Below are 13,195 nucleotides of genomic sequence, written 5' to 3' on the forward strand. Positions count from 1 at the left end.
ATCACCACCACCACCATCGTTACACCGCGTCGCATCCGCTGCGCCCAACCATCATGCGCTGACGACGATCAAAATGGAGCAGCCCAAGACCTCAGCCTACGCGGGAAGGCTCACGCCCACCACCACCACCGTCTTCAAGCGAGCGCGACCGGGCTCCATATCCCTCCAGCTCCCGCGAGTCAAGCCCATCGCCCAACTCACCATGTCATACAACCACCGCCCACTGTCGCCAGGCGGCCGCCGCCTTGCCAATCCTGCGCGGACATCTGACAACACCTTGACCAGCGACGGCTACTACACCCAACGACACAACTCATACGCTTCGCCGCGCAACAGCACCGGCGTCATTCCCATCTCGACGCAAACATTCATCAACGTACCGCCGTCACAGACCTCCTCCACCAGCCGTTTGCATTTGGACTCCTACTCAGGTCGACCCCGCCGTTCCTCTCACGCCGACCAGACACGCGGCTCGACCATCTCTTCGAGCACCTCGGCCTTGCCATCGAGGACTCGTCCCATCGTGCAGCAGGAAGTCGTACGTCCTGCCAGTCCGACCAAAGTCACCCCTCGTGACATTTACATCACTCCGGGCACCTCACAAGAGCCCCGAGTGTCGACGACCACTCACAAGAAACTCTACAGCGTCGACACCGATGGTAGTGCCAAGCTTGTGGCTGATGTCAACATTCCTGCCAGCGGAGAGAGACATCACAGACGCAAAGAGAGCACGGAGAGGAGTGGCTACAGGACGAGCGGAGTGGACCGAGAACGTGAAAGAGGCCGACGTGCAGCAACATATCACACAAATGGCAGCCACAACCGTCCACGGGACAAGAGCATTGACGACGAAGGTGCTTACTCGTACACGGACCCTGCGAGCATGTACCGGGACACTGAGCCACGGTGGAGGGAGGTGCAGCGACCCAGACGTGGCAGTGTCGACCGCGGAGGTGCCACAAGCCGGGAGCGTCCAGTGAGCATGATTGACCCATCCTACGGACAACGGCAGCCTGCCAAGGAGAGTGGTGGACCCCCGCCAAGCACTCGCGGCTGGGACAAGATCAATGACAACTTCGGCCGGACCAACAGTGTTAGGGACACGCCGCGGACCGTTGCCCAGTCACCGACTCGTGGTCGTCATGCAGGTTATGCAGATTATGGGGACTCGGGCGACGCCATTTATTCTGTGCCCAGAAATGGTTCTGTCGAAGGACGCCGAACCACGATCCACAATTACGACAGCAACTACGACTATACGAGAGAGCCTCGGGCAACTTCGCGGCGACACAGCGTGACCCGTCGCCCAGATCAGAGCGTTGAGCGGCGTGGTTTCGGCATTAATCCGAACCTGCGAGATGACAGCCAGACGAGGTATGGCCGAGGGAGCGATGAGAACTTCGATCGACCAGGCTACCGCGATTCTGGTTATGCAGAGCCAGTACGACGAGAGACAGCCCCGCAACCATACACGTCTCATCATCACGACAGCACACGATTCGAGCAGGAGAAGCGAGATCGCGAATATGGCCCCCGCATGCCAGTAGAGGAACGAGACAGGCCACGAGAGCGGGATGTGAGGGAGCATGCCCCTAAGCTGCCTGCTCGACGAGAGGACGAGCGCGGTTACGACCGAGACTATGAACGACGAGACCACGACCAGATGACTGAGCGCGAAAGGGAACGCGAACGTTTCATGCAACCTCCTTCAGACCGCAGAGAGGATCGCAAGGATGACCGGGAGCGCCACCATGTCAGACGGGACACCGACCGTGATCGAGACTACGGCCGCAAGAAGGACAAAGAGGACTCTTCTCGCCAGGGCAGTGAAACGATCTCTAAGCCGAGTCTCTCACAAGCTGCCACTGGCGGCCTTGCGGGAGCAGCTGCAGCCTTCGGCTTAACTGGTCTACTGAACAAGGTCACCTCCGATAAGCGAGACAAGGATAAGGACCGGGATGACCCAAGAAGCTATGGCGAGAGAGAGCGTGACCGAAGCCGCGATCCTAGGGCCGAGCGTGACCGTGAGCGAGAGAGGGATCGGACGGACCGCTACGACGACGAGCGGCCACGATACCGTGATGATCGTGATCGGAGAGATGCTGCACGTGCTGCAAGCGATGAGGAAACATATGGTCGGGACCGAGAGCGAGATCGAGGTCAAAGAGAGAGCGACCGAGGCCTTGGGTTCGCTTTCGAGGCGCCACCTGAGCCACCGCGCACTGCTCCACCACCTACAAATGAGCGACAGCAAGGTCCCTACCCGCCGCCTGATCGACCTAGCGGCGAGCGGCCTGCAGAAGGTAGTGATCGCCTTGCGCCTGCAGCGGTGCCAGAGCGTCCGGCGAGCAGACAAGCGGATCGTAGCCATACGCGACCAGAAACGGACCGTATGCGAGACTCGGACTCGGAAGGCAAGCCTGCTCGCAGTGAAATGCCAGCTCCTGCAGTCTCTGCTGAAGAGGACTACCGCCGCCGCATGGAGCAAATTCAACGAGAACTGGGTGTGACATCCGCTCCTCAGCGTGCTGAGGACGTTGATTCAGATCGAGAACGTCGACGCAGAGAGCGAGAACAACGGCAGCGCGAACGTGAGCTCCGCAACGGTGGCTCGCAGGCGCCTTACCCTGATAGCAGTACGACGAGCACTGCAGTGCCCCCACCGAGCGCAACGCGTCGAAGTTTCGAGAGAGATGACGAGTCCGCCGTCACAGCTTCCAACGCTTCTACCATGCCCGACCTTAATCGCAAGCCGAGCATTCTTGATAGGCCTATGACGGACGAGCCAGTTCAAATCATCGACAACTCCCAGAGCGACAAGCGTGAGAATCGTGTGCGCATCGTTGATCCGCCGACGGAACAGGAGGACAGGAAGCCCAAAGGAATTCTCAAGAAACCTACTGAGAAGTTTCCCGAAGATAATAACGCCATACGTGAAGGTGTTGCACCACTCAAGGATGTAAGTCCGCAGCTCATCACATCGATCGATGGCCGCGAACCCACTGACCACCAACAAAATCAGGCCACCAAGAAAGGAATTCCCCCGGGCGCTCGATGGACCAAGATCGATCGTCGTCTCGTGAATCCTGAAGCGCTCGAAGCAGCTCAGGAGAGGTTCGAAGAGCGTCTTGACTGCGTCATTGTGCTACGTGTCTTGACCAAGGAGGAAATTCAAAAACTCGCAGACAAGACGCGAGACATCAGAGGTAAACACTACCATTCTCATTTCAACAACCCAAGAAAAACTGCAGAGCATCATGGAACCAGTCCAGACCAATCCACTGTGGATGGGGCACATGGAACTGATCAATTCCAAAAGCCAGCAAGTCGATCGGGGACACCGCCGCATCTCGAGCACTTGTACCAGCAGCTGGCACTGAACCCGCCACCGCTGGCAGACTTCATTGATACCAGAGTGCACGCCAAACCAGAAGTGGCGCGCTCAGATCAAGAAGCGCACGGCATGTCAGGGAGGCATCGGGCTCACACGACAAGTGGGGCACGAAGTTATGCAGATTCTCACGCCCATTAACAACATTCACTGACACGGCTTGCTCTTCTTCTAGACAAACGATACGAAGAGGAACGACAGGAGAGGAAAGCTGCCGCACGAAAGAGTTCTCGTAATCGTGACCGATTCGAACGAGACGAGTATGAGTACAGCGACAGCGAAGATGAATTCAAGGAGAAGGCTCCGCGGATGCTTGAAGCACCCTCAACTGCCGGTGCCAGTGAAGCAGACTTTATCCGAGAGAATCAGCGACGACACGAGCGAAGTCGAGATGCGGAGCCGAATTACATGTCTGGAGGCCTTGGCGTGAGAGATGAACGGCGACGAGAAGAGTCACGCTCGCGTTACTGAGTCGTCCAAAACTTTGAGGCGTAGGATTGAAACGCAATATACGACAACCGGCGAAGGCGGCGTTCACAGATCTAGCATGTACACGCCCTGCTGGTCATGTGGATAAGGCTTTGTTGAAGGGCGTGAAACATGGATTTTATGAGGCATTTCTGGAGTACAACGAGCGAGCGAGCGAGCAATCCATGCATACGAGTGAGCAACAAGGTCTCCTCCTGTTTTGATGCTTGGTGGTTTGAGAAATAGAAATGCGACAGATACCAAAGATACCCCCCCAGTCATTTGAAAACGCTAGTCATTCGCTTGAACTCTGCTCGGCTTTCTTTCTCTCTCGATACACTTTGCTACTGATTACAGCGTGATTGTCCGCGTGTCTGTCTGTGGTCGTGCCACGCGATTGATTTGTTGTCGGTCAGCTGACCGTCTGGAGCTGCGGGTCATTGATTTTAGTGCCCAATAGTGCGTTGCTGCAGCGATGCCCAACCCGGCAATGTCTGAGTGGTGAACCTGGTTTGTTTTGACGTTGTTCTTTGCATGGATGGTTCAAAAATCAGGAATGGGATTCTAGAATGAGGACTTCGTTGCGTGGCACGGGAGTGAACGAGAGTGGAGAAGAGAGGATTTATGTCCCGGGTGGAGTTTTGGGCGAACGTAGAGCGCTAGCAATAATAGTTGTCCGCTTGGCGCGATGCACGCACTCCGTAACACGCGACAACGTTCCTTCTACCTCTTGCCTCTTGTTCTCGCTCAAAGCTTGGAAGAAGTCCATTCCAATGCTCTTCTCCAGCCTCCCTCGGCCTCGAATACTTCGCCGACTTTTTTGCTGACCGCGAGGAGATGTCTATCGCAGTAGCGAGGGGCGACCAGAGAGATACCGATAGGCATACCATTCTCGCCTTTGAAGCCGGGGATGTTGATTACTGGAACATGGAGCGCCTGCAGGACAGTCAGTTCTCGGCATCCTGTGTGTACGTGTAGCTGTGGAAATCACGACATACCGTCCATATCAAGCAGAAAGCAGCACTTCCCGTCTTCTCGATGCCTAAAGGTGCCTCGTCTGGCACGCTCGGAGTCAGCACTGCCGCGTACTGACCTAGGATGGCATCGACGACTGGTCTGGCAGCTGAGGTTCGATCAAAGGCTTCTAGTTGCGCTTTGCGTGAGATTTTCTCGCGATTCTCGACGTGGCCGGCGAGTTCATCTGACAGGTCATTTTTAGCCCCTGCATATTCGGGTAGGAATGCTGTTCGGCCATCGGATCTGAGCACGATGTCGTGCCATGCGGGAAGGTCGTTCAGGTGTTCTGGAAGCTCGATTTCTTCGATTTCGGCACCGTGAGCACGAAGGAGAGAAGCGGCTTTATCCATTGCGGCGGCACTTCCTGGTCCGATTTTTGGCCAGACCATGGTTCTCAGGATGGCGAATTTCGATCCTTGGATGGTGAAGTCTTTTGGGTGCGGAGTATCATCGTGGATGGCGAAGACCTCGGCAAGCAGCTCTAGGTCTTCTACGCTGCGGGCATAGAGGCCTAGAGTATCGAGGATCAACGAATAGATTTTCTGGCCTTCACGAGTCACGGCGTTCCAGGTCGGCTTGAAAGCGTAAATGCCGTTATATGACCCAGGACGGATGGTACTGCCGCCTGTTTGAGTGCCGAGTGCGATCGGGACTTGGAAGTCGCCTACTGCGGCACCAGAACCTGATGAGGAACCTCCTGGAGTTCGTTTCGGATCGTGAGGGTTCTTGGTCTTTGGTCCGGTCGTGGTTGCAGCGAATTCTGTGGTCGTGGTTTTACCAAAAATTAAAGCGCCTGCTCTTCGAAGGATGGCCACGGAACCGGCGTCAAGTTGAGGAGCGTCGTTCTTGTATATCGCGGAATTAAATTGTGTTGGCATGTCTTTGGTGAAGATTACGTCTTTGACTGCTATTACTACGCCGTGCAAGGGGCCTCGCTCATGCAAAGGGACAGCATCGAGTGCTTCTGCTTGTTGAATTACTGATTTGGGTTCTAGATATGCCCATGCTTGCACAGCATCATCTCGCGCTTCGATGCGCTGCAAGAGCGATTGAGCATATTCTTGAACTGTGCATTCTCCGGCACGAATCTTGCAGACAATCTCAGTTGCTGTTAGTCGCCAAAGTTCGACGCTCATGATGCTTTCTTATTGACGACGGTGGCGAATATGGGAGTTTCGAATGTCGACGCTGCGAAACACAGTCTCTGGGTATGGGTTGTGATGTCCTGCACAACATTAGCACTGATATTTTCCCAGTCATATTGCATGGGCCTGTTGTGGCCGCCGTTCCATAGGAGAGACTCGGACGACTAGCATTAGGATTTCAACTCTTCGATCGATCGCAGCGCTCGCTTGATGAATGGGGTTCGCCTAGCAGAGCACTAGCGGCTCACGCCTTTCCAAACGCTCACTGATAAGAAGCTCTTGTCGTCGGGTTGAAAACTCCCGAAAGCACTACTTTGTCATTTATGATGATCATTGATGGAAAACCTCCAAGACGACTATGGAGCTTTGTCAAATGCTCCCGATGCGACTATGTCGCACAGATGGCGGGCACTTTCGCCCATGGAGTTCTGTGCAGAAAGCCGATCGCCCGGTCCTCCACCTCGAAGTGGGTGCAGCTCACGATTCGATGGATGTGTATTCAATCGTCTCTTGACAGCCGAATGAGGCACCGATCAAGACATACGCTGGTTTGAGCATCCGTAACAAGACCTGCCGCCCCTATGGCCATACAGGAATCTGGATATGATCGGGAACCTACTCAGGATGACAGTGATGCTCTCGAAAAATCGCTCCCCCACGAGGCTCCTGGCAAGGAGGAAACGCACCCGACTCCGGATCAGAATGACATGCCTTTGAGTTCACGACCCAGCCCAGACGATGACAGTGATGCAGAGTCTGTTGGTGGCCAACGGAATACCATGTCGTCCAAACGACTCATGGTGGCGATACCGGCGCTATCAATATGCCTTTTCGTGTCATTCATCGACCAGACCAGCGTCTCAACCGCAACGCCAGCTATCGCTGGGGACTTGGACACAGGAACTGCGACCTCTTGGATTGGTACTTCGTTCCTGATTGCGTCAACGGCGTTTCAACTCATTAACGGACGACTGTCGGACATTTTTGGTCGGAAGAATCTACTCCTGGTCTGTTTGGCACTCATGGCTCTTGGAGATCTTGGTTGTGGCTTTGCCCAGACACCCAGCCAATTGTTTGCTCTGCGATCTGTTGCAGGCGTGGGAGGTGGAGGTATCAATAGTCTGGTGATGATTATCGTGAGCGACATCACGACGTTGCAGAATCGAGGAATCTATCAAGGTAAGAGCTTGCTGCGCAAAATTTCTGTTCTGGTATCTGACTTGAATAGGCTGGCTTGGTGCTGTTATCGCTCTTGCCAATGGTGTTGGGCCATTCCTGGGAGGCGCCATAGTGGAGGGCGCAACGTGGAGATGGGTATTCTGGATCATCCCCATCATGACGATACCAACAGCAATGGTGATACTGTTCCTGCTTCCGCTCAAGCATCGATCTGGCGACCATATCGAGAAGATGAAGAAGATCGACTACGGGGGAGTCGTGCTCAATATTGCGTCTACTCTGCTGATTCTGGTACCATTGTCAGGAGGAGGTGTGACTTACGCCTGGTCTTCTCCGTTCTTCATCGCAGCGACTGTCATTGGCTTTGTCCTGGCCGTGATGTTCGTTCTGTATGAATGGAAGCTGGTCGCCTTACCGATCATGCCACTCCGACTTTACAAGGCTCGTTACTGCTGGGCGCTTTACCTGCAGTCATTTCTGACTGGTTTGGCATACTTCGGCAACTTCTTCTATCTCCCGATCTACTTCCAATCAATCCTGAGGTACACTCCTTTGGTATCTGGAGCATTGATCCTACCGGTCGTTATCACTTCTTCCATTGCGTCCATAGCTTGTGGACAGTACATGGCACGAATAGGGAGCTACATGCACTGCATCCTGGCCGGATTCACACTTTGGACTCTTGGAAGTGGCTTGACACTACTGTTTAATCGGAAGACAGGCATAGGGCCGCTGATTGCCATACTCATTGTTGAAGGAGCTGGCATTGGACTCACGCTGCAGCCTGTACTTGTTGGCATGTATGCCAATAGCAACGGCTCAGATCGCGCTGTGATCACGGGACTTCGTAACTTCATTCGCACTATTGGTGGTGCATTCGGTCTCGTCGTTTCTGGAGTCACACTATCAAACACTCTCAGGACAGGTCTGAGTGGGGAGGCGTTTGCCACGCAAGAGCTGATCGCCGAGCTTACTTCATCTACCTACGCCCTCGATGCCCTCGACATTTCTCAGGCCCAGAAAGAGCGTATCCTCGATGTCTACATGCAGGGATTACATTATATTTTTATCTTCTTCACGGTCTGCGCTGGAATCAGTCTCTTACTGACATTCTGGGTGGGCAATACGAGCCTGAAGGTCGCGAAATCGGTGGATGAAGAGAGTCACGACAGCGAAAATGTCAGCGAGCAAGAAATTGGAGAGGAAGCAAAACAACAATTTACCAGACATACAAATGCAGAAGATGGCAACTCATCGGAAGGGAAGACAAATGTATGACAATGGGCCCATCAAGACGATTGCGAGTATTCTATCGCCATTATTTGCAGACACGAGCTTTTGTCACTCGTTCGAGCAATGGGTCTCTCGTCTGGCCCGCCACCTGCACTGCTCGCTTGAGGCATGATCCTATTTCGGCGACTTCAACAGTCATGTTGAGGATTGGCTATCATCGAATATGGCATCATCTCTGGAAGTCTGGGGGCGACATTCCCGATATTTGGCCTATCTGATCGGCCTGATATACCAAGCGAAGAGCTAGGCGAACGACCCCACAGATCTGGGCATTCTGCTTCCTTGCTCTCTTCCAACTCAACATGGTGCCCGTGCGTTCGTCGGACTGCCCTATCTGCATTGCCATGGGCGTCTTATCTTCACCACTACTCCGCAGCTCGTGCATATTCGGCTAGGTGAAGCACTTCGGTATGGAAGGCTCCGATATGCAGCCTGCGGCCAGACACACAGGTTGGCCGTGGCCATCCATGCGATAGCACACGCGTACTCAGGTATCAAGCGAGAAGATTGATCGATGAGTATCCAGCATTGATTGTTCAACTTTATGAGATCGGGACTTGCCCATCCCCTCAACATCCATAGCCCTCTTACTTGTACTAGATCTAACAACCCCATCATCATGCCTGAAGTCTATGCAGCACCCCAAGACTATGCCTTCCCTCGAAACTTCAAGGGATATGGCGAGAAAGGCCTGGAAGGACTGAAGTGGCCGAACGATGCGAAGATCGCAGTATCTTTTGTCATTAACTACGAAGAGGTAGGCGGCACAATTGCGACGAACCCTCATGCTAGCAAGCAGTACTGACAGCACTAGGGCGGAGAGCGTTCTGTATTACTTGGAGATGGTAGATCTGAGACATCGCTCCGCGAATATCCTGCCGAGCCGGACATCAACGAGCGCAGCTATCCTGCCGAATCTGAATTCGAATATGGATCACGCCGGGGCTGGTGGCGCTTGTTCAAGTTATTCAACGACTACAAAATGAAGTTCACCCTCTACGCTGTTGGCTCGGCGTGCGAAGAGCAACCCGAAGTCGTGACTCGATGTGTCGAAGAAGGACATGAGATCGCCTCGCATGCTTATAGGTGGATTGACCACAAGAATTTGTCTGTGGAGGCCGAGAAGCAACACATCCGAGACGGCATCACTGCTCTGAAGAAGCTAGCTGGTTATGCGCCAAAGGGATGGTACTACGGTCGGCCTTCTCCTCAAAGTCGTGCTCTTATTCCGCAGGTGTATGAAGAAATGGGTGAAGAACTCCTTTGGGCGAGTGACACCTACGCCGACGACATTCCATACTGGGTCGACCTGCCCTATGAACGAAGCAGTGAGAATGCCAAGGGATGTCTGATGGTACCATACAGCTACGACTGTAACGATTTCAAGTTCTTGACAGCAGCCACTGGCTTTCGCGATCCAAATGGGTTCTATACTCATATCAAGAACGCATTCGATGTGCTTTATGAAGAAGGAGAAGCGGGTGCACCCAAGATGATGACGATTGGCCTGCATTGCCGCATTATTGGAAGACCGGGACGATTTAAGGCTTTGCAAGACTTCGTCAAGTACATCGCCCAAAAAGAAGGTGTGTGGGTTGCGACAAGGACAGAGATTGCCGAATCTTTCCGTGAGCAATTCCCTTACAAGAAGGGTCAGCTAGCGTGAATTGACAGTGCTTGATATTATCTCGTTCTACATGAATCCTCTCGAGTTCCATTGGGGCATGTGAGACACCGTGTGGCCACACAGTCGCATTGCCGAATCTTGCAACGGGTCCACGTTGAACGTATGCATATCGCTATACTCATTCCAACTGGTCGGATCTGCCCCGTGATCACTTTGGCCAGGTATGCACATCTGATCTGGGGCGGGAGCTGCGTGATCATTGACCATTTCGTTCCAAATTCTCCAGCCTTGCCATCCACCGGGAGCTTCTTCATCCACTTCCATGAAAGCGTCTTTCACAGCGTCGGACAGCATGTGGCTCATTGTATCCTCTCGATCGCTTCTTGGCTGGTCGGCTGCTCTAAGCGATGCGCTATGCTGATTGCGTACTCTTCGACCATTGCTGGTCTGTGAGATGTTAATCTCCATTTGTGCTCTCTCTGTGGCATCGCCATTCTCGGTCGATGTTCCGGAGCTGACTATGCCTCTCAGTACGCTTCCAGACAACGCATCGAATATGTCTCGGTATTTGACAGCTCCGGGCCACTTCTCGCCAAAGATAGTCAAGTTCTGTGAGCAGTCCCGTACAGCTTCCAGAGTATCGTAGGAGAATAGTGAGCGATCGCGCCACATGCAGTATACCAGCGTCAATCCAGCAACGAAAGATGAATGCAGTGAAATCATGGTGTAAGTCAGAGTGCGGTTCTGATTTAGCCTTTTGTAGGCTGTACAGACCGACGCTGCTGATCGTGCACAGATGATGAACCTTGGATCCGAAGCCTCGATCGTTGGTAGGAAGATTGTGAACATGAGCAGTATTGATTTGTGGTATTGCCTACACAACTGTTAGTTCTTGGAAACCATCTAATGAACCAAGGTATCACCTACAAACCATAAAAGTCACGAGCATCAAGAAACTCGCTTTCTGGATCGTACATCCACGTTGTTTTATTCGCTTCTTTGGGAGTTTGAGGGCAGCTGCGCCTCCACTCGTCAAGATCAGCCTTGATCAACGCCAATTTCCGCGACAATTTGGCAAGCTGTTCGGAACCTCCATTTAGTACATCTCTGTCAAGCCGGAAGACAGCTTTGTGGATTCTTGACTGAATTCGATCCAGGCTTATTATATGTATGAAAGGTTCCACATTCGACCATTGAGTTTCTGTAGGCCCATGTGGTTCTTTGTGAGTGAGTGTCCAAAATTGAATGTCGGCACTTGGAAACTGTTTGAATCAGCTTTGGTGGACTAGAAGGAAACCATGGTGAAGTTACCTCAACGTTGATATCGCTATCCGATATAGCGAACGGTCGGCCAAGAACGATGCTTGTGGAACGATCGAAGCAGTAACACGTCCAAAATACACGCCGCCTCATTTCAGTATCTCTCGCTTGCTCCGCGGACACTACAGGTCTCTTTCTCTTCCTGTGCAAGCCCATTTCTATGCAAAGTGATGTTGCATATCGGATCTGTGCCCATGCTCCGGCACCGTAGGGAGATCTTTGACTATGCACACCAAGAAGGACTAGAAACTGTAGGCTCGGGAGACTGTGCTGTTCGAGTATGTAGTCCATCGATTTGGTCGCTGCTATCAGGTGACGCTGTCAAGGCTGAGCGAGGTTTCTCGGAGTGTGTCGACTGGTATCTTACCTCGGGGTCCACACTCTGCACCTTTCTGGTAAGCAATAAGAACCGAGCCGCGATTGCATATATGAGATGGAAATGCTGCACTCAACGATGCTCAGGCCACCATGCTCATATTGCCTGTTGAACAGTTTTTGATAAATTTCTCGATCCAGTACGGGCCAGCGAGTGTGTATGCGCTCAAAGAATGTATCGAAAAGCATGCTAGAATCCTCAAGAGGGGGACACTCGAGCGAAGCCATGATGGACTCGTTCGATAGGGAGGGTGTTGGTGGGGTCATTGCCCGAGTAGATTGTCTCCTTTTTTCGGCGGTTGCTTCATCAGGAGCCCTATGCTCTCCGGCACCCTTGTACATCGAAGTCTGAATGAGGCGAGCGATTGTAGCTCCAGAGCTTGTCCCGACATAGTACGGTTCAGAGGAGGTGTCTGCTGTTCCGGAAGCACAGAGTGAGAGATACGCCACTCCGTTGACAAGCGATTCTCTGTCGTCTTGAGGATCTTCTATCGGTAGTCCTTGACTCTGGCTATAGGTCCCATGCTGGGCATCATTATGCAAACCTTGCGGAACGTCGCAGTGTGACTGAGACTGAGTCGATGTATCGTTGCAAAAATGGTCCTGTGACTGGTCTGGTACACGAGCTTCTAAGAAGGCGATGCGTTCTTCTAGAGCCTTGATATATCTGTCTGTTCTTAGCACAAGAACATATGCAGATCATTTATACCTGACGCACAAAGATTTGCCGCCAGGATACTGGGGCCGGACAGGCCTTTCGTACGCACAAGTCACTCCCGCCCGGGAACATGACCTGCAGGAAGGTTGATCGCCATCACACTACACAATATGGAGTCAGACTAATTTGAACCTTATGCTCGGATGCTGGCTCTCGAAGTACAGACCCGCTGCTTTCGACGCTTGCATCTTTTGCAGGCTAAAGTGACACGGCTTCTTCGGGACTCCGTTTGCGTTGTACTGGAATCCATGTTGAAGATGGCAACTGGTACTTGCAACTGCAACGTCGATAGATGACTGGGAGGCTGAAAGTCTAAATTGACCCACATAGAAGGAAGAGTGTCGATTGGCAACAGGCACTGAACACAACTCCACACAAGCTCACGGCCGACTTCGCTTGCCCGTGGCTTGTGAAATTCTGTCACACTGACAGCTACCAGTATCGAGCTGAGTACCAATCGTGCATCTGTTGACAGGTGATGTCGCATAGGTTCCACTCCGCCAAGCCAAGTCCTTATCTACCGACCATTCGCTCCATGTCGAGCCCTGTCCCTCGCCTAGTCGGAGCCCTATCGATCGTTTACTAGCGACTTCTGAGTTTCTGGGGTCGACTGTCCCGTTGATTGCTCCCACGGACATTATTGGCTCGTTGACCTGTTTCTG

At 52.9% G+C, this 13,195-nt stretch overlaps 5 protein-coding genes across 5 annotated transcripts; 3 read left to right on the plus strand and 2 right to left on the minus strand.

The window, feature by feature from the left end:
* Positions 1 to 202: 202 nt before the first annotated feature.
* CKM354_000829300 (uncharacterized protein) lies at positions 203 to 3,862 on the plus strand (the record flags this gene model as incomplete). The annotated part of the gene is made up of 3 exons (XM_044803662.1): positions 203 to 2,959; positions 3,023 to 3,206; positions 3,567 to 3,862. The coding sequence occupies 3 exons, from the start codon at positions 203 to 205 to the stop codon at positions 3,860 to 3,862; spliced, it is 3,237 nt and encodes a 1,078-aa protein (XP_044659597.1).
* Positions 3,863 to 4,606: 744 nt separating this feature from the next.
* On the minus strand, positions 4,607 to 6,012 carry CKM354_000829400 (uncharacterized protein; the record flags this gene model as incomplete). The annotated part of the gene is made up of 2 exons (XM_044803663.1): positions 4,607 to 4,795; positions 4,858 to 6,012. The coding sequence occupies 2 exons, from the start codon at positions 6,010 to 6,012 to the stop codon at positions 4,607 to 4,609; spliced, it is 1,344 nt and encodes a 447-aa protein (XP_044659598.1).
* Positions 6,013 to 6,602: 590 nt separating this feature from the next.
* Positions 6,603 to 8,478, plus strand: CKM354_000829500 (uncharacterized protein; the record flags this gene model as incomplete). The annotated part of the gene is made up of 2 exons (XM_044803664.1): positions 6,603 to 7,200; positions 7,250 to 8,478. The coding sequence occupies 2 exons, from the start codon at positions 6,603 to 6,605 to the stop codon at positions 8,476 to 8,478; spliced, it is 1,827 nt and encodes a 608-aa protein (XP_044659599.1).
* Positions 8,479 to 9,112: 634 nt separating this feature from the next.
* CKM354_000829600 (uncharacterized protein) lies at positions 9,113 to 10,159 on the plus strand (the record flags this gene model as incomplete). Its single annotated transcript, XM_044803665.1, has 2 exons — positions 9,113 to 9,250; positions 9,308 to 10,159. The coding sequence occupies 2 exons, from the start codon at positions 9,113 to 9,115 to the stop codon at positions 10,157 to 10,159; spliced, it is 990 nt and encodes a 329-aa protein (XP_044659600.1).
* Positions 10,160 to 10,186: 27 nt separating this feature from the next.
* On the minus strand, positions 10,187 to 12,783 carry CKM354_000829700 (uncharacterized protein; the record flags this gene model as incomplete). The annotated part of the gene is made up of 7 exons (XM_044803666.1): positions 10,187 to 10,994; positions 11,048 to 11,382; positions 11,432 to 11,758; positions 11,808 to 11,822; positions 11,894 to 12,482; positions 12,534 to 12,634; positions 12,700 to 12,783. The coding sequence occupies 7 exons, from the start codon at positions 12,781 to 12,783 to the stop codon at positions 10,187 to 10,189; spliced, it is 2,259 nt and encodes a 752-aa protein (XP_044659601.1).
* Positions 12,784 to 13,195: the final 412 nt, after the last annotated feature.

This window comes from Cercospora kikuchii (genome assembly GCF_019650295.1).
Source record: "Cercospora kikuchii DNA, contig_00005, whole genome shotgun sequence".
NCBI lineage: Eukaryota > Fungi > Ascomycota > Dothideomycetes > Mycosphaerellales > Mycosphaerellaceae > Cercospora > Cercospora kikuchii.